The 25,000-nt window shown below is 47.8% G+C and overlaps 2 protein-coding genes and 1 long non-coding RNA gene across 3 annotated transcripts in view; 2 read left to right on the top strand and 1 right to left on the bottom strand.

Annotated features, from left to right (window-relative positions):
• The window catches only part of sdk2a (sidekick cell adhesion molecule 2a), a 44,311-nt gene extending 36,292 nt beyond the window's left edge, over positions 1–8,019 (top strand). Inside the window, exons 39-44 of the mRNA XM_062531116.1 lie at positions 382–507; positions 729–893; positions 1,007–1,147; positions 2,914–3,058; positions 5,760–5,889; positions 7,556–8,019. Of these exons, the coding sequence (XP_062387100.1) occupies positions 382–507; positions 729–893; positions 1,007–1,147; positions 2,914–3,058; positions 5,760–5,889; positions 7,556–7,987 (1,139 nt within the window). The 3' untranslated portion in view covers positions 7,988–8,019. The remainder of the gene's footprint in view (positions 1–381; positions 508–728; positions 894–1,006; positions 1,148–2,913; positions 3,059–5,759; positions 5,890–7,555) is intronic.
• A 2,357-nt stretch (positions 8,020–10,376) lies between these two features.
• On the bottom strand, positions 10,377–11,827 carry LOC134076110 (uncharacterized). The gene is made up of 3 exons (XR_009938539.1): positions 11,711–11,827; positions 10,645–10,748; positions 10,377–10,477 (listed from the first exon to the last, which is right to left on the bottom strand). It is a non-coding gene; the product is annotated as an uncharacterized LOC134076110 (long non-coding RNA).
• Positions 11,828–11,957: 130 nt separating this feature from the next.
• Positions 11,958–25,000, top strand: part of cdc42ep4a (CDC42 effector protein (Rho GTPase binding) 4a) — a gene marked incomplete in the record, with an annotated part of 16,167 nt that continues 3,124 nt past the window's right edge. The window contains 2 exon segments of the mRNA XM_062531933.1: positions 11,958–12,244; positions 24,337–24,953. Of these exon segments, the coding sequence (XP_062387917.1) occupies positions 24,553–24,953 (401 nt within the window).

Here is a 25,000-nt window from a genome sequence, read left to right as displayed (position 1 = left end):
CACTAAATAAACGACACAACATCTTATAATTACGGTTGTGGATAGTAGCTTTGCTAAAACCTCACTAATGATGGCTTTTCTTGAATGGTGTGTAACTAGTGGTGCGTTTGGCTTTCACTTGAATTTTCTGACTGGAGGTGCTTTTTAAAACATCTAAGTGGAATGTTTCCTTGGGAAAACTCTCTGTCACTAATATTCTGTCCTGTCTCTAACCGTTTTTCTCGAGAAAACTTGAGGAAAAACAAGTGGCTTTTGGCGTTTTTAAAATGGTTATTTCACTCCATTTCACAGATTTATTTCCTTACTTGTGTTTTCTCCCCCCTTGCATTTCTCTCTGTTGGTGCTTCTTTAATTCACCATGATATTTCCTCCGTTCCTCAGGTGCCCCAGGCCCTCCTGGAGAGCCATTTATTACCCGCTATGGGAGTGCACTCACGCTGCATTGGACCAGCGGCGATCCCGGACGAGCCCCCATCACACGCTATGTAATTGAGGCTAGGCCATCCGGTAAGGAAGAAGGATACGAGGCAGACTCTGTTTAGTTGGGACAGAAGAAATATAAACAAGCTACTGAGTCCCTACTTTTCAATTACAGCCTTGCTTATAAGGTTAAGGGATCTATCTAATGGGTGCATGTAAATATTGTTTTGTGGGAAAGGAGTATTTGGTATAAACAGGTTAATATGTCTGAGTAAATATATATTATGTTATCTCTTCATCCTGTATAGATGAGGGCTTGTGGGATATTCTGATTAAAGACATTCCCAAAGAGGTTACATCCTACACCCTTGACCTAGACATGTTAAGGGAAGGAGTCACGTATGACTTCCGGGTGATTGGAGTGAATGACTACGGTTATGGCTCTCCCAGCGCACCTTCTCCGTCTGTTTCTGGTGAGTGACTTTGTGCTAAGGAACCCAAGCGGTTTAAAAATATACTTTATATCATTGTACCTCTTCAGCCAATTTGAGTTTGCTAGTAAATGAACAAGGGCCTCTGTTTATAGCCCAGAAGATTTCGCCATTTTACGAAGAGTGGTGGTTCCTGGTGGTGATCGCACTTGTGGGGCTGATATTCATCCTCCTCCTCGTCTTCATCCTCATCATCCGTGGACAGAGTAAGAAGTACACCAAGAAATCGGACTCAGGTAAGAACGGCACAATTACACTCCCAAGCCTGCGATATCAAATTAAAGTTACATTATTGTTTGCTTTGCAGTCCCATAACATTACCATGTTCTAATCTGATGTAGTGGGCTCAGCGACAAACAACTATTTTTATAGCTGTCACCTTAATGTCCCCCAATTACCAAAATGGTCTGTTGTTCTTTCCGTCGGTCTAATTCATCCACTGGGAGAAGAGCCTTTTTTTAAAAAAAAGCTAAAAGCCTTCTCTTGGCCATGGCTGCCGTGAATCGACGAGAAAATGGGAAAACAAAGTGCTCGCAGCACATTTTTGAAAGAAACTGGAGATCGGTGATCAATTCTGTTTACGACCTTTTGAATGTGACTGATGCTCACAGCCATTACCAAGAGACTGGCTCAGCTGAGTAATGTTGACAACCACACCGAACCAGACGGCGGCTCTGTTATGTCAGACCAGTTTACATCACACTGTGTGTGTGTGTGTGTGTGTGTGTGTGTGTGTGTGTGTGTGTCTGGGTGTGTGGGTGTGTGGCTGCGGCTGCTTGTCTGTAAATGTTTGTGTTTGTTTGAACAACGGTTGGAAGGCTTTTGTAATTTAGCTTGTGCTGTCTCTTAGTGTTTGGCGCAGCAGAGAGGCCCCATACAGTACAGACGTGAGTAATAGAAGATGATCATTAGTGACCGGCAGGGTAAAGCGCAGGTCAGTCGCTCTCAGCTGAGCGTGAAGAGTTTTACACTCTGTGACACTCACTATGAAGGAGAGGCCAGGCCTATCCGACTCGGCCTCCCGCAGATGCACACGTACTGAGACAGAGAGAGAGAAAGAGAGAGAATTAAAGAGCGTGTGTGTGTGTGAGAGAGAGAGAGAGTGTGTGTGTGAGAGAGAGAGAGAGAGAGAGAGAGAGAGAAAGAAAAGAGAGATAGAGAAGGGGGTGTGAAGAGAGGTGCAGAAATTGGAAGGAGGAGAGGTCAGCCATGTGGAGGTCTCACTCCAGTGCGTGTTCGCTTGGTCAGCGTTTAGTGCTGCGCCCGGGCTGGGGTCAGTAAACACGGCTCTCCCTCCTGCCCTGCCAACACAAGGCCCGTGTTTGTGCGCCGACACAAAGAGCCACTCTCAGGACCCGTAGCCCCCCCCCGCAACCCCCCTCCCCCAACCCCCCTCTGCCACTCCATGGCAGCAGTGCTGTCCCACTGCCGGCTGTTTGTTTTACTGAGGTCCAGTCCCGCTGACCTGAGAGATGAGAGATCGGGGGGCGCAGGGGGTGGAGGTAAGGTCACACCGCTGAGCAAAAGAGGGTTGGAGAGGTCACTGCCCACAACATCCCCGCAAATCACACCTCAGCACACAGAGAGAAAGCCCAGTGCTGTGTGTGTGTGTGTGCATGCCATGTGTGTATATGTGCATCCAGGAGTGTGTGTGTGTGTGTGTGTGTGTGTGTGTGTGTGTTAGGGTGTGGGTTGGCAGAGCCAGAGAGCAGTCTTTCAACCCATCAGCACCTCATCTCAGAGGGCCCTGAACGTTTATGATACTTTTGTAAACAGACTGTTGAATGAGACAGAGAGAAACCCCATAAACTGCTACTGTGACTCCATGCCGAAAGACCAAAAGACCAGAACCTCTGAGCCCCATGTGCAGACTTAAAGACTGTTTTGTCCTTCTCTCCTCTTATTCTGTGAAGCCCTGCACTGTACCACTCAAGTGTACTACCTTAGCATGATCAGGCGCGATAACCTTCTCAGGCGCTAACCCTCCCTGCCCTCCACACAGGTAACCACTCCAACTGCACGTCTCTGCCCCTGAGCCACGGAGAGATGGTCCGGCTGGACGAGGGACGCTTCCCGTCCCTGGAGCTCAACAACCGACGGCTCTCCGTGAAGAACTCCTTCTGCCGCAAGAACGGCATCTACACCCGGTCAGTAAAGCAACCACACTTTGGTCGAATTTTTAATCTTCTTCCGGCCACGGTTAGCAAGCAGTGAACAGCTCAATCTGTGTCTCATGTTGCGACAACTCGTGATGGACACAAAATAAGTTGTACAGTCATGGGAGAGTGCATTCAAAGAAATGAGCACCGGCTTTGTGCTTCGTGTCCTGGCTGGCAGCGGATTAAGATTCAGCCTAGCCTTTCTTCCATTAGGTTTATTGAGCGATGGTATTGGCCTGGATACTAATGCCAGCACCCCCCCTCCCCCTCCTCGCACACACACACACACACACACACACACACACACACACACACACCCTTTAAGAGCAGCCTGTCAGCCTGAGGGTGTATGCCAAGCTTGGGGAAGTCAGAGCTCTGAGATCCACTCGTCTTGGCTCGTCTGGGCCTACTTAAGATTCCGCCGGCATAGACTAGCGAGTTACAATTTATGTAAGTAGTCAACACAATGCATCTTTCTTTGCATTCATGAGGATCGTACTTGTCCCGCAGACAAAGGCTGCTGGATCTGAGAACGGACAGTACTCAATACGGACATTTCCTTTTCCTTTTCTGAAAAGGGAGAAAGGGGGAAAGGAAGACAGAGCAAAAGAAAGAAAGAGAGAGAGAGAGAGAGAAAAGAGAGAAAGAAAGAAAAGTTTGAGAGGTTGAGCTTTTATATGCAGTGTGTGTGTGTGTGTGTGTGTGTGTGTGTGTGTGTGTGTGTGTGCAAATGCAGATGGAGTTGCTGCCCCACTCTGCTGCAGTCCCTGCCCTGTGAGGCGCTCCCTGCCTGGCGAGGGCCCGAGTGTGAGCGGCGGCAGCACGCAGCGCTGCCAGGCTAGAGGGCGCGGCTCCCTGTCAGCTTCCTCCGCTGGTAGCCAGGGAGGGCCGGGGTCCCGAGGGCCCGCTAGGCTGGAATGCACAGGGTGGGCTGAGGGAGAGGAGCAGGGGCTATCAGGGTGGAGTAGGGAGGAGGGGGCTGGGCACGGGTCTCCTCTGGTTCCCCTGACTGGTGTTGGACGGCCTTCGCTGAGGATCAAAGGAAGGGTGGGGAGATGGGGTCGGGTGGGGTTGGGAGCCGGGGGGGTGGGGGGGCTCACGTAGGCTTCCGCCTTTGAAGAGTGCCTCACGGGTGCGGGCCTGGTAATGAGCTTGCTGCCCTGAGTGGGGAAGAGCGTCTCCCGGGGACGGAGGGTGCTTGGGTTAGGGGGGCCGCTGGAGCCTCCGAGTGGGCTTTAGCGTCGGGGTGCAGAGCGCTGGAGCTGCTGAATAATGTAAAAGCCTCTTTGCATTCTGAGCATGCTCCGTGGCCGTGGGTGGACGGGGTAGTGGGTGCATGCTGGCGGCTGGTGGTTTGACACTTCCCCCCCGCCCCTCTGTCCGTCCCACTGACAGCCTCTGAATTTTAAGCAGGCATTTTGTCATAACAAACCCCCCACTACACCCCCTTCTGGCCCTCTCTTTCTCTCTGGGGGCCCAGATGTGTTATGTTAACCCTTCCATGACCATTGCTGTGTGTGTGTCCTCTGCCAAACAACAAGTGCGTCATTGAAATAGAGAGGCATTCATGACATTCCCTTCCTGAACACCTGTCCTGGGAGGTTAACATGGCTCAGCAATAACAATGTTTTCAACCATGTGGTTAGCCGGTGCCTGAGAACCATTAACTTAACTCATCTGATGTGTCAGGAGCTTGAGCTCTCTACCTTTACCTATAGAGTCCAATTCACCAGTCGCGTGGCCCCGAAAAAAGCCTCGTTAGCGGTAGCGGTGCCGACGTCCTCACCGCCGGCTGACTCACGTCCGCCTCGTTTACGCGGTCGGCCCCCGAGCCGACCGACGAGAATCACTGAAGCGAGGGAGCTTGCGGTCAGAGTCCCGAGCTATTTAGATGGTAATGGTCTCCGGTGACCTTGGCCTAGAGACGAGCAGAGCTCATTATGGCTCCAGTGATGTAAACAGCGCACGGCCGCCGAGGAATGTCATTTGTTGTTTTGGTCCGTCGGAGCGAAATTGCTTCGGACGGAAGGGAGCTCTGGCGCAACGCCCCCCGGAATCGTCCTCATCCTCCCTCCTCCCTCCTCCTCCTCCTGGTTTGTTTGGGCCGTGGCTCCTGCGCTGCTAACTGGAACATCTGTTTTGCTCTCCCACTTTGAAGCGAGGCGCTCAGGCCTCTCCCCGGGCATCTGCATGAGAGTAATGGTCCGAATGGGGGGAACTGGACCATGGCAGACGCCCACGGATGGATAAGAGGGTCTTGTGTTTTGTCTCGTGATACATTTTTTTTGTTGTAAAAACTCGCTTGTGGGCCCATCCCATACCGCGTGTGCATCCTGGACGCCTGGACGCTTCGTTATCTGCTCGCAGATCACAGAGGCTCTCGCCAAAGATGACCTCCCGCGCCATGTCTACCTCGGAGTGCTCAACGTCAACAATGTCTGTGCGTGCTCCCTTAATCCTCACTGACTGATCCAGCATCAGTTCTTGATGGGATTTAACCCCCCCCCCCTCCCCCTCCCCCCGAGGCTTTGATGCAGGTGTTCGGTTCACTGTGCGAAAAAGTCATGTGCGTTTGTTTTCCGTCGCCGTCAGGGCTCTGGTCAGATGTAAACAAGCATGTTGTTGACTCTCTCTCTTCTCCCTCCCATCTCCTCTGATCTCGTCTCGTCTCTCCCCCCCCCCCCCTTAGGTCTCCACCCAGGCCCAGCCCCGGCAGCCTGCACTACTCCGACGAGGACGTCAGCACCAAGTACAATGACCTGATCCCGGCCGAGAGCAGTAGCCTTACGGAGAAGCCCTCCGAGATCTCGGACTCCCAGGTACTCCCACACACACACACGGCCTGTGGGCCTCAACCGTGCCCAGATGAGAAAGACATGTTGATTACATTCATTCAGTCAGTTCATTTGAACATCGTCCAAAAATGCGTGTCCTCTACACAGGAAAGGTTATCATTTTTGGCAAAGTAACTGAAATGCAGTTAATGTGGAGAACTTAAGCTGAAGTACAGAGCTGAAAATGTCAAAGGAGGAATTCCTATTTGGGGAATTCTGTTGACAAGCTACACTGCGTTAAGTGAACCACGTGGAAGCATGTCACCAGAATCTCCGCTCTGCTCGGCACATAATAACACGTTGATGTTGTTTTGAAGTACTGAATGTCATGGAAGCAGTCTCCTCAAGCAGCCTAACTGTCTCTCCATATTCCCACCTCTGATCATTTACAGCCTTGTTAAATCTCTGGATCAAAGAGAGTAGACTGCACTAGAACTCAGAGTGAGGGGGCTTGATGAGAATTACAGACAGTCCCCACTGAATTGAAAACCTTTGACCAAACTGTCATTTTGTTAAGCTCCAGGCTTGTGTGCCAGGAAATGGATAGATGAGAAGCGAACCCACGGGCACTGGGTCTTGATTTCCTTTAGTTGAGTCTGTTTAGCTGCAGCGTCTCATAAAGCACTTTAGCAGGTCTCATTTGCGATTGTATGGCACTACAGATGCTAATGCTATAGCAAAAGGAGTGGGGCGGGAAGTGCACACTTGTATCAATGGCAACATCTGTGTTCTCACACCCGTCTGCTTTTTCCACCATGTGTTTGTCAGGTAGCCTCACAGTAATAACATTTGTTCATCCATTCTGGGCACAAATAAAGGGAGGGGGGGGGTCACCCCTCTGGGAGCTACAAAAGCCTGTTATTCCTGTCGCTGTTTATCCCACACTTGTGCAAATACACAAACCCACCAGGGGATTGGCAGTGGGACCTTGCCCCGCATATTTGTTTGGGAAATGTCATAAAAATACCAGCGGCCGTGTCAGGGCGCATAATGAGAATCACTCACTTTTACACACTCTTGTTGTCAGCTCACACAGCCCTGCTGTCACTCAGTCACCGAGCAGGGCCCTGTTAGAGGAGACCAACACTTCACTCTCAAGGGTACAAAGGGACTGGGTTGTGATACTGTGTCAGAACCTGGTGGGTCTTTTGGCTCCCCCCCCCCCGATTCAAACCACTTAACCACTGCGGCTTCATCCTGGAGTTTTATCAGTCACTTTGTTTGCACCCTTGTCTCTTGTGCTCCCAGGAGACGCTTGTGTTCTCATATAAGATCTCAGCTCCCCAGAGCTTTGGGTGAGGTCCCGGCGTGTGTTTGTGTGTGTTTGACAGTAGGAAGGAAAATCTCCATTAAGGGAGATTTTCTGTAGATGTGAGTAGAACAGAGCCAGGCAGTAGTAGAGCCTATAGTATGTAATCATTAGGGCTTGGTGGATATTCCTTAGTTTTATACTGTAACTGCCACTATGATTGTAGGCTATTAATCATTTCATTCATCTGGTTGATGAAGTAGAATTATGACAACCTGCAGTCTGTATTGTCGTTAGTCTTTGTATTGTATGATGACATAATTAATGTATTCTTTTGTCTCCAATCCCATGTTAGGTGAATTACTTTTAATTGTTTTTTTTTCCCCTTTCTCCTCGCCGCAGGGTAGCGACAGCGAGTACGAGATGGATCCCAACCGGCAGAAGACCCACTCCTTCGTCAACCACTACATCAGCGACCCCACCTACTACAACTCGTGGCGGCGGCAGCAGAAGGGCGTCTCCCGCCCCCCGGCGTACGGCTACGGGCAGCCCGACAGCGTGGCGGAGCCCGAGTCCCGACCACAGCCACCTCCCCTTCCCCCCCTACCTCCCCTGCTGCCCCAGCAGAGCAACCCCTCCCCCCAGCCTCAGCAGCAGGGGCCTGGCCCGGGAGGACAGGGCGGCACCCTGTTCAGGGCCAAGGGCAGCCGGACTCCCACCCCATCGCTGCTGTCCTCGGAGACCCACAGCCAGCACAGCACCCTCTACAGGCCCCCCAGCAGCCTGGGATCAGCCAATCAGGCACCTCCCACGGGATTCTCCTCTTTCGTTTGACACCAGACTCTCATTCCGATGACAGCAGTAGTGCCAACATCAGACCTGGCCTGGGTCACCTAGGGGGTTGGACTTCAGTTAGATGTTGTTGGTTTGTTATCTTTTTTTTTTTTTTTTTTGCTGTTTTTATTTATTTTTATTTTATTTTTTATTTAATTCTATTGGCATAGGAAGGTGTTACACATCGCGGCGAGCAAACTAAATTTGCTTTTGATTTTCATTTTCCCCTTGTGTTGGTGTGCGGGTGTGTGTTTGAGCTTTTTTTTCTGAAAAAAGAAAACGAAACAAAACAAAACAAAAAAAAAAAGACAAAACAGACAATCATTCAGAGAGAACATTTCTGTTGCTTGAACTGATGGGTTACGTCGCCAAAACATTTCTTTTAGGATGAATATGTGAGATTCATCAAAGTAATCATGTTACTTAACAAAGGTATATGTTCTAAGAATAGTTTGTGACTGAGATTGATACATATGCCCTTGTTCCTAACTTCAGAATATATAGCAGCTGTTTTCAAAACACATTCTTGCATTCTTCCACAGCAGGGTACTTGATGATCACAATATCAAGTGTTATTGCAGCTTTGAAGTATGTAAATACAAGCATATGGGGAAAAAATCTTGGATTAATCCCTCATTCTCCTGTCAGAATTCAAGTATGTGTTTTGGAAAAAAGGGTCAATGTGAAAACAGGGATAAAATGGAAGCTGGATATCAAGTTTGAAACAGGGCCGTAGCATGAAATGCTATTAAGGCCTGATGCTGTCTTTATTTCTGTGCATCTTTGATAGCCTTTGGGATTGTGACTGTAACATGCTGTTTATTCTATTTATTTCCTGCAAATATAATAATAATAGCACTTTGCTCATTAATTAACATTATCACAATAGAGTTGTGGCAATGGTAAGATTTTGCACAGTCAGAGAAAAAGTTTAATTTGTAAAGGTTAGTCAGCCAGCATGACATGATTGTGGAACAAGTTTGTATTTTCGTAGATCATATCATTATATGGGGCATCATGATCAGATAGGCCTAGCTGCTCATGACTGTAGCCCTGAATTGACACACTAATATGCAATTGATCCAGCATAGAATCCTACTAGCATTGCAGTGGTAGTACAGTGTATGGGAGTGCATTCCTGTTTTCCTCAGAGGTTGTGTCTGTTCTGTATCAGTCATTACTATCATTGTTGAATGCTTATCTTTTTAATGCTCTTAAGCTGGACCAGTGGTTTGTTTTGCTCTCGCTCTCGCTCTCTCTCTCTGTCTCGCTCTCTCCAGTATGTCATTTCAGCAAGTGGTGGTATGGGTCGTTGCCAAGCAGTTACATCAGAAGACTTCTGCCTCAGCGTCTGTGTGTTGTCCCCCGAGACACAGATGGCTTCTTCGTTGTCCTTGTGTTGATGAAGTCAAAAAAAAGTGTTTTTATGTTGCTTTGTGCTTATTTACAAGAGGATGTGCACAGACATGAACTAAAACTCTTCAGAGCCAGCACACAAGTTGAGCGTGATTATGTGGACTCTGTGTCTATAGGCGCTTGGAGGTTCGCTGAGATGCTTTTTTGGGGGGGGGGGGACTTCCAATGTCATTCTCATGGACAACAGTGCATGGTGTGACTACCCAGCAAACTGTACTGCATGACCTCGCAGTAAAAGGGACAGAAAGTGTATGGTTTAACTGTGCAAACATCTGTTCATGTGTACAGATCTGTCACTGAGGACCTGTGAGAAGATGTTATGTCCGTATACCGTGAATCTGTTCTCACTTCATGGAACAGGAAGAACAAGGAAAAGAACAGTCCCTTGCCATCTCACCAAAAAAATGCATTATGATGTCTTTCTTTCTACTTACATTGTGCAAACCTTTACTGAATATACTGTAGAATGTGTTTTTCAACTTTTCACAATATCCGAGTGTACACATGCTTATGAAGCAAAGCCACAATACGAATTCTGATAAATAACTCAGTTACACTCTTATTTTAAGTGAGATTATGGTCTGAGGGGGTGGGAAGGGGTGGGGGGGTAAAATAGTCATCACAATCTACAATATCTCTTGTCTTGTTCTCTGTGAGGTGACTATTACTGTATGAATCTTTAAGGAATTATAATGGACCTGGTCAGGGTTCTTTTCCAAAATAAATTATTTTATTTTTCAAAACTGACTGTGGGTGTCTTTAGATTTATACAGTCCAATTGCATGGTGTAAAACAAGTAACTCGATGGATACAGATAGTGATGGATACAGTCAAGAAACAATCTGTCGCAGTTCTAATCTTTATTTCACTTTGTTAATTAAGGCTGATTTAGGGTAAATGAGGATTCTCATCAGTCCCAAGCTAAATTTGCCCAGATCCCAAGTACGTAAAAGCACTTTGTCAAGCAGTCAAGGGGAGGGTGGGAGAGTTCGGCTGGAGATAATCTCTTTATTCCAGGCGGGAGAGCATTGATCTTGATGTTTGGTGGTGTTGGGGGTGGGGATGGGGGAGAGACTGATGAGGCCAAATGGGGAGACAGAAACGAGTTAGGGGGGAGGGGGGTGGGGTGAAATGCACTGCATAATAAACTTACACTGTCAAACACCACATTTGATCTTTTAACATTAATGAAACATAAAAAGATTTCAGTCTCATTGATGTCACTGACAAATTTCACTTACCCGGCCTAAAAGTGGCCAAACTTCATTAAGAGTCATGGAAACACTCTCTCCCCTAGCGCTGGCCCTGGACGGCTCCCAGGAGGCCCGGGATGAGTCTGAGGGATCTGGAAACGGCGCCAAACAGGAGGAAATGGCTCAGAGACATTTTCCAGTGCAGCCTCCTCTGAAGCTGTTTAGGCCAATAAAAAGGAACATTGTCTAACAAGCAGCTTATGGATTTCTGTGCTCCAGATCTGCACGGGGACACAATTCTGAGCATCAGTGAGTTGGCATGTTGTTATTGATGCAGGCCACAAAAATACGATAGTTTGTTCAATAATACTCTGCTCTCATGTTTTAAAATACACTGAAATAGCTATTTGATTTCTGAACATGCCCACACCTCTGATAATGAACATGAAAAAGTGTGTGTAGTTCAGCTAAACCAACAGTGACAATTGGAATGGCTCCAACAGCATGACTTCTGACCACGACTGATAGTGATCTCTCCATTTATGCATTCCATTCTCTTGAACTCTTATTACAGCCCAAGGCTACCACCAGCATCCTGTAAAAAAGGGAAGTCTATTTCAACTGAAAACCATTTCATGCTGGGCCCGCAGCAAAGGCGCAAATTGGATGTAATTAGATTCAGTCAATAGCTTCATTTTGAATACACAATTGCCCCAGGGGTTCTGACTGGTGGTTCTTCAAACAAATGTTTGATTGACAATGACCCAACCACAGTTATCGCGCAATTACACCTGAGGGTGGACAGACCAGCAAGGCTTCAGTGACTGAAAGGGAGAGAGGGTACAAGGAGATGTTTTAAAGATGATACTGTTATGCGGCCTTCATGGAAATCCACACTTATTAGAAGGCTATGCATCTCTATTCGTACGCTATTTTATTCAGTGTGCACATCTTTGTCTAGACCTACTTCTGTGTGACAACCCATCTCAAATTCAGCCGTTATCTTGACAATTTATTATATATGAATTATATTATACGTAGCTGATGAGTTTAAATGCATCATTTCAAAAATGTTTACTGTGCCAGATTAAAATCTGAACTAAGATGCACTTACTTATATCAAACGCGCTTTCAGGAAATGGTCGAGACACAGACCACCCATGTGGAGACGTTTGTAAATCGCAAAAGTGTACAGTGCGTAAACTGCGGCGATATTCGGGAGTGATTTGCATTGGATTTGAAAGTGACATTGCCTGGGAGGGACCACGCGGCCGCTGCAACGGAGATTCTGTCCCTATTGCTTTAAAGGGGCCGCGTAGAGGAGGTGTGTCCATATAGCAGAGAAAGGGAAATGCATTGAATGAGCAGTTTGCAATAGCGCCAGATAAACGTAACGGCTTCAGAACACAACAGGAAGGATGCGGTGCGTGGCGTGAGGTGACAGCTTATTTTGCAAATACGAGGAATACATTTTTGCCAAGCTTCAAAAACGAGTGTGAAATTTCATAGTAACCAAAAGTGTACCTTTTTCTTTCGGGTTGGATAGTTTATTTGTTTTACACATATACTGTTGTAGCCTATTGGTCCACTTACTGAACCCTGGACATACTATCAATACCGTCTTTGTGTTGGGTGGATGGAGAGCTGGGTAAGTTGTTCTTATGATTGATTTGTATAAACTACCTGTCCTTGTGTGAGCTTCTGTGTAAAATGTGGTTACACCTTTTCATAATAAGGCTCCCAAGCAAGCGCGCCACTTGCGTTATGGGAGTGTCATTATTTGTCAAAGGAAATTGGCTAATCATCTGTAGACCTATTTTTATTATTATTATGACACGATTATAACTCATGGAACACGATCAAGGCTATCTGGACAATTGTGCTCTATTAAGTAAGCCAGCCTATTTAAATTTTGGGATGGTGTTTAATTTTGACACTATTGTTGATGGCCTTACAATAGCATGTAAGGTGACACGGCATCCTTGCTTTGCCACTCTTCACTCCGGTCAGATGCGCGTTATTGTTCTCCTTTCATCGGATGGAATTAGATCATTGTGGTGGTGTAATGTACTCATGTTAAAAGAATAATGACCAAAATACGACAGAGAATGTATTGCAAATCAAATTTAACAGACGGCGGACGAATCCATCATTTTTCAGTAATGCAATAGAGCCTATGTGCCGTAAGCTACGCCATTTAATTAAATGTGAACTTGTCCTCACTTCAACAGCCTCTTTGTCTCGTTCTGAAAAGTTATTTGTGCACACTTTCTTAATTAAAAACCCAAGTAGTTCCGTTTACTACATAGGCGCACGTGCAGTAACCCAAGGCTCACAGATGTGAATTAGAAGATAGAACGCATGCGTATGAAACACTCCTAATGCTGGTTTGCTCTTTGTGGTCTTGTGGAGTGTGCCTTCTTTGAGTTTTCAGTTTTCACGTAACGCCGCAACAAATGGTTCGTTTGCACCCTAAAAGCATGGGCGACTGTTAAACTTATTTTTTAACACATCCGCGCATCAGGTCTTTGCACAGCTGCTAATGCATTTACAGAATACTGAATCTGTTAATGAAATATGGAGATCCATCAACATTCACATGTGCTTTCAGTGGTAAAGGCGAAAGGGGCCGTTTGCAGGACGTTTCTTTCCCACAAGAGACATAAAGGTCTTTTAATGTCCAATGGTTGCACATTTTGAGGGAAATCTTCTCATCTTGTTGTCAGATAGGCCTAGAACTACAATGATTGTAGACTGGCTTAACAAGGTTTTTTTTTTTTTAGCTTTGAGAAGAAGAGTTTGAATCTCCTCTTTGTTTCAACAGCTAATGTGTCTGGGCACCCATTACTGTCTTCCTGTTACTTCACCGCAGCTCCTGGCTTTTGAATTTCTTCAGCCTTTCATTTGTCGTTATGCAATTCCAACCAAACCTCCTCTCTGAACATGACATCTCCGTTCGTGTCAATGGGCATGGATGTCATGCTGTGGTTACATCAGACAGGGTTCTGTGCTGTTATCTCCATTCAGTGAGTGAGCTGGACCCCAGAATGAGTTAAGTTCACTTCACTGCAACTGGTATTAGAACCGATCACCAGTAATGTCTCAGGAAAGTAGGTTGAAAGTCAAGAAGTGTTAATTATACCCCAGGCAGCTCTCGGTTCCTCGGTCTCATCGTTCTCACACTAGGTGGCTGAGGGCTGCTCTTGCCTGATTTGGTATCACAAAGGAAACCTTTGTGGACAGAAAGGTTTTTAAGTCAGATATGAAAGTACATTTGTACAGTCTCTTATATGCACAGACTGTCTGCCGATATCTGTGTTGCCTTTTGTAACTACAAAGCAACTTGGGTAAAGAGGGGTTTTTTTTAGCAGATAATTGAGACTAACATGGACTTTAGCAGCAAATTGGGATAGTGAGCTTATGTTCAAATGATGCAAGTGTACATGCACAGATGTCTCGCTGCTGTACTTGTTACTGTTCAGGAACGTATAATAACTCAATATGTGTTCTGAAGCACAGGCCTGTTATCTTCAAGATTCATAGTGCAGTGTGAAAGCAGTTAGTCTCAGATCTGTCCTCTCCAGGCTTTGCCTTAGGCTGAGCATCTTCGTTGGCGTATACTTAACATTTTTTGTGGTCGCTTTGTCTCTGCTGTGAGCTGCCTGCGCAACCTATGCTTGGCACTGTGTGGAAATATGTCAGTGGTTTGTCTGTGTCTCTGCAGTTATGCAGCTGTCCCCCCTGTGTGTGTGTGTGTGTGCGCGCGCGTGTGCGTCTGTGCATGTCAAAATGTGTGTCCAACATCTTTTCCACAACAGGAAATTCCAGCAGAAACTGTTTTAACGACATTCTACTGTAGAGACACACACATAAAAATGAATTTTGTTTGAAAGAATATTTTAGGTTGTGTGTAATCACAAATGTGTACAAAAAGATGAAAGCTGCAGCTTTCATATAATTTACCATAATTCTCCACAGCCCTGACTCAGAGTGTATTTCACCTTCAAGTTAGGAGGTGTTGTCATGCCTGTCCAATCCTTGTCAGTCCTGTTGACCCCCAGCTTAATGCCCTGCAGGGTAAACTTTACCTAACCTTAAAGCTCACAAAGAGCAAACACCTGAGCTCGTGGCATTCCAGTGCTGTTTCAGATGTCACTGAGCGAAGGGCTTTATGTCGGTATCGGCTGCTGTGTTGGCCCTCATTGTCTCTTGAGATATACATGAATGAGAGGAAATGGTATTATTGTTGGAAGACATTGTAACACAGGATTTGCACTGATCAAATATCATGTTATCTGATTGTGAAACAATATGTTACTCCAGACTTCACCTTTTCCCTGATGTTTTTCAGATCACTTTTTGATGTAGGTCGCCGACTCATAGTTTTTCCTAACTCCCATTCAACCACTTTTTTGTTCTCACAAAAGGCGCATTTTGAAAAAAGTGTATTCTTGAAACCTTGTAGAACGCAGTTTTTGTTTCTTTTTGAGAGATTGCTGTGCCTCAAGTCACATTTTGTTCTGTACTTTTCAAGTGCCTCAATTCTCTGTGGTTAATCATTTTTGCCAAATCAGTAAATGTAATGGAGCCATTTTTTCGTCGTTTTCTACCCTAGCACCAGTGGCCTCAAAGGATATTCAGCCTTGTTCAAAAGGCCGCTGAAAATTCCCTTGATGATGGAGCCGCCTCAGTTGGGCATTTTAATGGGCCCATCCTTCTGATGCATGTTTCCTTCAGATCCCAGATTAGTACCTTCGACTTGTTCGTGAAATTTCATCACTTGAGCCCTTAGCAGTCTGCTGTGTGTCTGCGCTGTCTTTCATCTGTGGCACTGAGCAGGCATGCGGCTGAGGCCTAACAGACCTCTGGAGTGAGTGGAGGCACTGCCTGCTTCTCAACACCTCAGCAGCACTTGTCCCCCCCCCCACCCACCCACCCCCTCCTTTAATGGTTCCCATCATTTACGCATTCCTGACATTTCGGAAAAAAAACAGGGACCAGGTTTCTACAGGAACGTCGACCCTAGTGTTCCAGGAATACCTTTATGGCGTTTCGAGTCACACGGCACACCTGGATGAGCACCTTAACACGTCGAGGAGCAAGAGCACGAGCCCTGACCCGGCTCAAATGTTTACGAGCCGACTTTCTAAAAGAGGGAGGTGCCCTCGGAACAGCTCATCATTACCTCCTCCAAAGATCAAATGGACTGACAGCCAAACCACAGGCTGTAAGGAAGCAAATGGCCCAGTGCATGGCTATTATTTAGTCAATGAGACACAACAGGCTTGTTGACAAAGCGCTTTTAAAGAAGAAAAGAAAGACGTTGAAGGTGCTGTTTCATTTTGACACGGTTGTGTGTGTGTGTGTGTGTGTGTTCTCCTCTCGACATTATATTTATTGTGGAACAGGCCTAATCGTTTATTGAGTGTCACGTAAACCATTCTATCTATCATTGGACTTGTGAAACGAGGCCAGCAGTTTTCTGCTAGCGATAAACCCTTTACTGGAGTGTTGTGTGCGTGTGTGCTGCTGTGTTTGTGTGTGTGTGTGCTGTGTTTGTGTGTGTGTGTGCGTGTGTGCGTATTTTTCTGATCCATAATGAGTGGTGTTAATGGGAGCGAGTGTCCAGGAAGGGCAGGGAGAGTTTATTTCCGTTGAGATGGGAGGCTTGAGTGGCTCATATACTCCCTGCCCTTCCTGTGCGCCCCTCATTTAGCCAAACACACTGTGTTTGTCTACACCCTTGTGTGTGTGCACGTGCACATGTCACGACCATCACTGCACACTGAATTATTACTGTAAAACATAACCCCAGAGATACAGTATTAAAACAAACACAGTTAGTTGTGAAATATCCTGTCTGTTCATCTCAAAACATCTTAAAAAAAAGAAAGAAAAAAAAGCCATGAATGCAGATAACGGATAGTTCGTGCATTTTGTAGTCGTTGGCAATGGATTCTAATGAGAGGCTGGTAATGAAGGCTGTCTGATGTGATGTGGTTGTGGCAGTGGCAGTATAGGTAGCTGGTCAGAGGGCTCTCTCCCCTGCCTGTCTGGCCGCTACCTCTGGCTATCAGCGCTGAGTAACTCCACTCTGGCTCTGGTCATCTTCCTCAGGGGCAGCAGACCTCACGGCCACTGCTGTTTTATCTAATCACAGGAAAGCTATTTATGGATGTTCTGTGTTTGACGAGCCTGCTGTGTTTGTGTGTGTGTGTGTGTCTGTGTGTCTGTGTGTGTGTGTGTGTGTGTGTGTGTGTGTGTGTGTGTGTGTGTGTGTGTGTGTGTGTGTGTGTGTGTGTGTGTGTGTGTAAGAGTACACATGCCTGGTCCCATGGGCCCCTGACCCATAACCGCCTATCTGTGGCACCCCAGCTGGACTCGGTCACCGTCAAATGGATTTCATCTTCGTAGCAGCACTCCAGCGAGTCAATTTATTACCCTGTCTGCAGGGTGAGACCATAAAAATGATGGACTGGTGTCTCTCTCCGTCTCCCTGTCTCTTTCTCTCTTTGTTTCTCTCAGCCCTTATGTGTAAGTGGATGATTGGTTGCAGCGATGCTCTCTGGTACACTGTTCCCTGTTGAGTCCTGACCGTGTTGTGGCTCACTGAGTCCCGAGTCACCTCCCCGCTGGCTACCGCAGGCTGCTGTGGCCCTGGGTCATAGCCTCGTTCTGACCCCATCCGCTTTCCCATGTCGCTTCTCATAGAGTTTTAAGCGCAGTGATCTGATCTGTGACCTGCGTCCGTTTGATTCTAAAGGTGATCTCATCTTGTCAAGAGGCCAGCAAAAAGAGAGAACAGCAAAACCTTTGTGAAACCATTACGCAAGATTTGTTTTCTTGCAGCATAAAACTAACACCTGATGGTTGATATGTTATGGTGTTATTACACAATTTGATACACTTATTTGTGGTGTTGTGGGTAATTATCCAGGTTGATCCATTGTGGCTCTTTCTCCTCCTCATCAGATGTTTCCCCAGGTGTTCCACAGGTTTGGTAAGGTTGTGTTAGCTCAGGTCAGTGTGGGGGTTTGTGTAAACACCTCCATAATGGCTGTTTGGAGAAGGACTCATCCTTTGACTAGGTGAAGGTGGCCTTTGTCATGCAGAGCTTTGTGCGGGAGGTGTGATGGGCTGCAGGTGATTGTGTGTGTGTGTGTGTGTGTGTGTGTGTGTGTGTGTGTGTGTGTGTGTGTGTGTGCGTGTGTGTGTGTGTGTCACAAGAGCAGGGTCGTAGGAGGGTGATTCTGTTCCTTTCTCACCAGTGTGCTGAGGAGAAAGAGGTGTTAGAAGAAGCAGGTTAATGAGTTCACACCGAAGGCACAGGGAACGGCCGCTGTCTAGTTAGAGCTGCTGACCGCAGCGCAGGGGCTCTGGGGGCATCTACTCACGACCCACGCTTACTCATTCAATTATCCTGACAGACATCTCAGCTATTTACAGCAGAGGTCTTCCTCTCTCTGTCTCCAGTCCACAGCACACAGGCGGTGAGAATGCCATGGCCTGCATGCATACAGAGGTGTCTCCTGTTGTTCACGTCAGTGTGCCTCAGTGGAAAGCGACAGGCCTGCAATTCATTTATGTCCTGTTAAAAGCTCTGTGCTGGGCCTTATATGATTAACACCGCACACTTGGAGGACTGTAGCCCGTACCTTGTCATTCTGTTTGGATGTCTGAATGACAAATGGCATAATTGCATTACCTCTGTTTGTCTCCCTGCCCCCCCCCCCCACACCACCACCACCACCACCCCCCTCCTTGTTTACGTAAATGGAGTGGCTCATTGTGATGGATATCAGGATTTAACTGGGTTATAAGTGGCTATGGCATGAAAACAAAAGCACAGCATCCATTACGGTGATTAAAATACAGTCCTAGCGATGCTAGCGTAGGAGCGCTACACAGCTCCAGCGGAAAAAATCTGTGTGATTCAGCTGTTGTTTCGTTTTGTTTTGTGTGGTGTTGTCCTAAATATTCCAAACGCATTTAATTATGCATGTAATTTGCGTCACGTATAAGCCTCAGAGAAGGCCCCCGTCGGTGAGAGGCCCGGAGGGCTTTCTCTTCCCGCCCTTCCACCACTAACACAGGGAGAGAGAGGGAGAGAGGCGCATTCTGCATCAGGCCCATATGGGTTCGTTCCCTCCACTCCCCCTCTGGTCATGCCATCCTCCATCCAGGTCACTGGCTCCCATAATTGACGCAGCCAGACGACCAGATTCAGCAGAATGTGGGTTTCCCAGACGAGGGCCAGAGCCAGGAGAGTGTAGAGGATGGGGGGGTTGGGTAGGGGTGGGGGTGGGGAGGGAGGAAGTCAACGCTTAGTCAGATTGATTGCTTCAAAGAATCTGTCAATAGTCAATTAGGGTAAAAGGACTACAGTCGGTCATGTTTATAAATGGAATCAGTAGTGTGGGTATGGGTGTGGATGTGTGTGAGTGTGTGAGTCTCCATGATTTTTGTAAGTGTCAGTCTGAGTGAGCAGCTGGGAGTGTATTGAAAGTTGTTGAGAATTCACATGGAGCTCTTGAACTTGAAGTGGTTCTTCAGCAGAGAGACTGGTGAGAGTAGGAGAGCCACTCTCTGAAGAGCTGCAGGGATCCTCTTCAGCAGCCATCATGTCATGTCGTGCTCGTTGTGGAACATAATGCAGCCTTTTAATTATGAATATTACTGTACTCTATCTATCTCATTCATATTTCAGTTCAGTCCCACGGCTACCTTGCTGTCACCCCTCCTCCTGTGAGAGTGATTGGGTCGGGTATTGTTCTGTGTGTTTGTGTGCGTGTGTATACTATATATATATATATATATATATATATACAAACACACACACACACGTGTGTGTGTGTGTGTGTGTGTGTGTGCACTGTAGCACTGTATATTTATTTGTATGTGTGTGTATATGCATTTGTTCCAGGGTGTATGCCCTTTACTCATACAAATTCCAGACATTTTCTAAACGGATAATTGTTTGGGCTGTAATTAGTTTGACACGGTATGCCCAATATAATGTGCTAATACTGACACACACAATCTAACACCACTGTAGCACACAGCACCACACATACCCGTAAGCAGCAGTGGATCCACACACACACAGATGAGGAAGTTGTCACAGCCTTCTCTCACTTGTGTGACATCTGCAGCATGATGGACGCCACGAGCACTGCATGCCGTGGGAACCAATTAGTGCCTCTCCGCTTTTGGTAGTTTTGTGCTGTTTCGTTGTGATTTTGAGCCTTTGTGTTTAATATAAATAATTATTTTAAAGAGTAAAATAAGTCACGAATGAATACAGAATTCATAGTAAACCATGTGTGTGTGTGTGGATGTGTGTGGGTGCGTGTGTGTTGTTTCCTGTCTCCGTCCGTCTCTCCCATGGAGCCAGTGTCAATCTACTTTTGCACATATTTCGCAATACACTTCTATGTTTGACTTGGTGTTAGGTGCAATCGAGTTTTTAAATTTAGGATGTTGGAGGAGCCATAAGCGAAAAAACCTACAGCACAGGCTACCAACACTAAAGTTCACATGAGTAAACAGCAATTCAAAACTCCAATCATCTCAAGACTTTTCAGACCTGTGAAACATTGTGTTTGTGCCTTCAACAGTGGATCAGTGTGTGTGTGTGTGTGTATGGATGTGTGTGTGTGTGTGTGTGTGTGTGTGTGTGTGTGTGTGTGTGTGTGTGTGTGTGTGTGTGTGTGTGTGTGTGTGTGTGTGTGTGTGTGTGTGTGTGTGTGTGTGTGTGTGTGTGCGTGCGTGCGTGTGTGTGTGTGTGTGTGTGTGTGTGTGGATGTGTGGATGCATGTGGAGCATTTAGCTGGCGGTTGTTTGCTGCACCAGTGGTGTCTGTCCAGAGAAACTGCCCCGTCTGTGCTCCGTCCGTCCGTCCGTCCGTCCGTCCGTCCGTCCGTCCCTCACAGTCATGTGGTGAACTGGAGCATGTGGAAGCAGCTGCCCCCTGGTGCACGTCTCGTCTGAGAGGGCCTGTTATCATCACTCCGCTCCTGAGACTCATCAGCACCCGGATCAGAGATCCCCCCCTCCCCCCCACCCTCTCCACATCCACCCCACGGTGCTTTTGAGCTGCTGACCAATAAGCACGCAGCATGGGCTTCTTTTTGGGGGCAGGAGAAAAAAAGAGAAATCTGTGGTGCTTTTGTGAAGGAGCTGTCAGGATTTTGAAGATGAGCAGTCGCTGAAACGATGCAGGGGACTCCCCCTCTCTCTCTTTCTATCTCTCCTCCCCCATTTCTTCCTCTCTCTCTCTCTCTCTTCTCTCTCTCTCTCTCCCTCCATGTGTGTATGCTTTCATATGTGTCGTGAAACGTGAGCGTGTGCAAATTGTGTGGTGTGTATATTTGTCTGTGAGATTTACTGAGCCTATTTAGAATCAGCAGAAGGTCAGAGGTCGCTGTGGCGTAGAGTTGGGAGCTCTGGGGGAGGCCTGTGTGTGTTTAGTCTGAGAGCGCAAGAGGCCACGGAAGAAGACCAGCTGCCCTTTCTCTCCATCTCTATCTCTCTCTTTCTCTCTCCATCACCCCCCTCTCTCTCCCTCTCTCGTTCGCTCTCTCTTTTTCTGCATATTTCCCCCCCTGCTCTCTTTCTGCCACTCTCCATCTCTCTCTCTCTCTTTCTCTCTCCATCACCCCCCCTCTCTCTCTCTCGTTCGCTCTCTCTTTTTCTGCATATTCCCTCCCGCTCTCTTTCTACCACTCTCCATCTCTATCTCTCTCCATCACCCCCTCTCTCTCTCTCTCGTTCACTCTCTTTTTCTGCATATTTCCCCTCTTTCTGCCGCTCTCCATCTCTATCTGTCTCTTTCTTTCTCCATCACCCCCCTCTCCCTCTCTCTCGTTCGCTCTCTCTTTTTCAGCATACCCCCCCCCCCCGCCCCCGCTCTTTTTCTGCCACTCTCCTGCTCCATTCCTCTCTCCTCCGTCTCCGTGACATGGCCCGTCAGGAGACAGCGTGTTTGTAGAGTCAAGTCCGACTCGCCCCCGTCCCGTCCCCTCCCTTCGTAGGCCTTTACTTTCCCACGGTGCCTTCTCATGCACTCGCTGTTCTCAGATTCACACACACACACACACGCGCGCGCACGCCTCCTCCTCCTCACGCTCACACTCGCACATACACACACACGCGTACACATAATATGCGGCTATAAATACGACGAGGCTTCCCAGGCCCGGCTCGATAAAGCCAGCGTTGGAGATACGGCGAGTAGGGCCGGAGTAATTATTATTAAAGCCTCCCTCTGGCCTGAGAGAGAGAGGAAGGGAGGGAGCGAGAGAGAGAGAGGGAGGGAGAGGAGGAGAGGATTTGGTGGTATTTGCGGAGGGTCGTTAAGATTCCAAGGCTGCCGGGCGGCTGAGCAGGGGTTAGGGCAGAGCTGGGGGGCTGATCGGGGGGCGAGAGTGTCGAGTCATCACGGCAGACGCAGCAGGATGGCGGGACGTTGGGATGGGTGGGGAAAGGGCACCAGTAGAGGAAGGGCGGGAGGGAGAGAGGGATGGCAGGGCGGATGAAGGCGGGAGCGGATGGGGGGATTTGAGAGGGGGTTGCGTTTACATCTTTCATGTGTCACCACTTGCCCTGGCGAGGCAGTGCCACCCAGGAGCAGCCCGCCGTAAAATGTGTGGGGCTGTTCGCGTGTGTGTGTGCGGAATGCTCCGGATTGTTTTCTGGGTCATTGTGCTCCACACAAACACATGCCCCTGCCCTCTTGGGTTAACAAACAACAAACACCATTGTGGCTCTTTTGTGTGGTTTGTGTGTATGTTGTGTAGGAGGTGGTGGGGGGGTGTGTGAATGTGTGTTTATTTTTGGTCATGATTTACTATGTGTGAGGCATTGTATTTGGTTGTGTGAATGGGTCTATGCGTGTCTTGTGAGCTTGTCCTTGTGTCTTTGTGTTTGTGCTTGTGTTTGTGCGTGTGTGTGTGAAAGTGTTTGTGCGTGTGTGTGTGTGTGTGTGTGTGAGAGAGAGAGAGAGACTGGGTCTGTGTCTGTCTGTCTGTGTGTGTGTGTGTGTGTGTGTGTGTGTGTGTGTGTGTGTTTGCGTGAGTGTGCTTGTGCATGCATGTTTCTGTCTTTCCTCTGCTCGCCAGCTGCAGGCTGTCATGGAAACGGGCATTAGAACCCCTTGATTGAATTTGTGCCATATGTCCTCCAGCCTGGTGCTTGCCTCTCCTCCTCTTATCCTGTCTTCCTCTCTCTCTCTCTCTCTCCCCTCTTCTCTCCTCTACTCCTCTACACTAAGCCAGAGACCCTCTCTCTACTCATCCCTCCCAAACACTCATTACACAGCTCCATGGATTGAGAATGAGGGTTTCTTCTGACTAACATTATTTGGAACCATTTAATGATGAAGATCGATCGTCACTTTCCTGCTGAAACACAATCTCTGTTCCCCCCGGGGGACTGAGCAACAGTTGGTTCTCTCGGTTCTACTCAGATGGACTTCTAATTTGAACACTAGTGGCATCCGTTGTGTGCGTGCGCGTGCAAGGTTTTTTTTTGTTCTCTATCGTTCCGTCTTTCATTCTAGATGATGACTTCCGCTGCTTGCTGACAGGAAGCAATTTAGTCGACGTGCACAACAGGGTTGTCATGGCGACAGCAGGTAACGGCACACAGCCAGGAAGTGCTGTTTTCAGTTTCAGACGTCTCATGCACTGCACACAAAACAAGGGCAGTTGTCTGCTCTGCTACCGCTGCCAGGTTTTGTGAATTAGCCGATGCCGTGCCTGACTCCCCGCGCTCCGCAGACAAACAGCAGACTCAGTAAATATTTTATCGCGTTTTGGGGTGGAGGGACTGCTGGATCCTGTTGTGTCTGCTGGATCCTTTGGCTGACTTTCCATTCGGCTGGAACTCACTCCCTGTAAGGAGGCCTGAACTTTGTTTAAATATTGTGAAGGGCAGGCAGGATATTTGTTTGATTTAATCAGCTGAAGGGCTGAGCCTGTGTAAATATGTGTTGACATGGGTGAGTTTGCTTCCAACGTACAGTATACCGGTACTTACCGCTGCACGAGGTATTTCATCGTCATACATCTAATACTTACTGTATGAAATTACTTTCACTCTTACTTTCAGATTACTTTTGCGGTTCCACCGAAGGTTACTATAGTTTATGCATGCTCATGACTGTAATAATGACCATGTCATTATTAAATCATGTCGTGATCAAAACGATTACACAAGTTATTAAAATTTGAGGCCTTGTGATCACTGGTTGTGACAGCGACTGTGACTGTAGGCAGACATTAATGATTATGGATACGGGCCGTGTGCCAACGACACTACTAAGCGAGTGTGTTTAATTTAACCAGAGAACCCTGTGTTCTGTTCAGCTTCGGTTATCTTGTTATTGATTTAAGCCGCAGCTTTTCTGCGTCCCGTCTGTTCTACCCCTGAGGGACATTGAGTCCTAATGAATTCCAGGATACGGCACAGGTCACACAGCCCTGTAATGAGAGGTTCTGAGAGCAGCAGGGAGAGAGAGAGAGGGTTCTTGAACCTTGAGTGATGTAGGGATGTCTGTTTCCCTGATAAGAAATCTTGGATTCAGGCCACATTTTTGTCTTTGTTTAGCTGGCAGAGGGTGGTGTTTCTACCTCGTTTTTTTTGTCATGTCTTGTCTTTAACTTGTCAGTTTAGTGAAGATGAAATGTTAAATGTTTGGAATGTTAAATGTTTTTTTTCTTCTTTTTTTTTCTCCTCCAGGTGGCCCACCTCGGGTTTGGAATTTGAGGTCGAGGACATCCTTTCCCCAGGAAGGAAACTCCAGGAATTCGTAAATGTGTCATCACCTGCACCAGATCCCAGCTCTTCGCTTGAAACCGTCGACCTGTCTCTGACCCTTCTTCTAAGCCTCACTGGATTGGACGGTCATTGTTTTTTTGTGTTGACCCTGACTGAGAGTTCCCACGCACGGCGACCATGCCCATCCTGAAGCAGCTGGTGGCGGGCTCGTCGCAGACCAAGCGGCGCACCCGCGCGGAGCTCACCACCGAGATGATCAGCGCCCCGCTGGGCGACTTCCGCCACACCATGCACGTGGGCCGCAGCGGCGAGGCGTTCGGGGACACGTCCTTCCTGAGCAGCCGCTCGGGCGAGCCCCCCCGCGAGCCGCCCGCCGCCGCCGCCATCCTCCCGCGCTCGCCCAAGCCGGGCCTGCTCACCCGCACCTTCCGCAGCAGCAAGCGCTCGCAGTCCGTCAACCGCGTGGACCAGCGAGGCGACACGCTGCTGCCGCCGGGCGGATCGCCGACCGTGGTCAAGAACGCCCTGTCCCTGCCGTTCCTCAACGACGAGAGTGACGGCGAGGGAGGAGGAGGAGGAGGAGCAGGGCGCTTCAGAGCCTCACCTCGAGCCCCTTGAGGCAGGC

This window comes from Sardina pilchardus, chromosome 3 (assembly GCF_963854185.1).
Source record: "Sardina pilchardus chromosome 3, fSarPil1.1, whole genome shotgun sequence".
Taxonomy (NCBI): domain Eukaryota; kingdom Metazoa; phylum Chordata; class Actinopteri; order Clupeiformes; family Clupeidae; genus Sardina; species Sardina pilchardus.
Note: the sequence above shows the minus strand (reverse complement) of the source record. Positions and strands in the feature narration are given on the sequence as shown.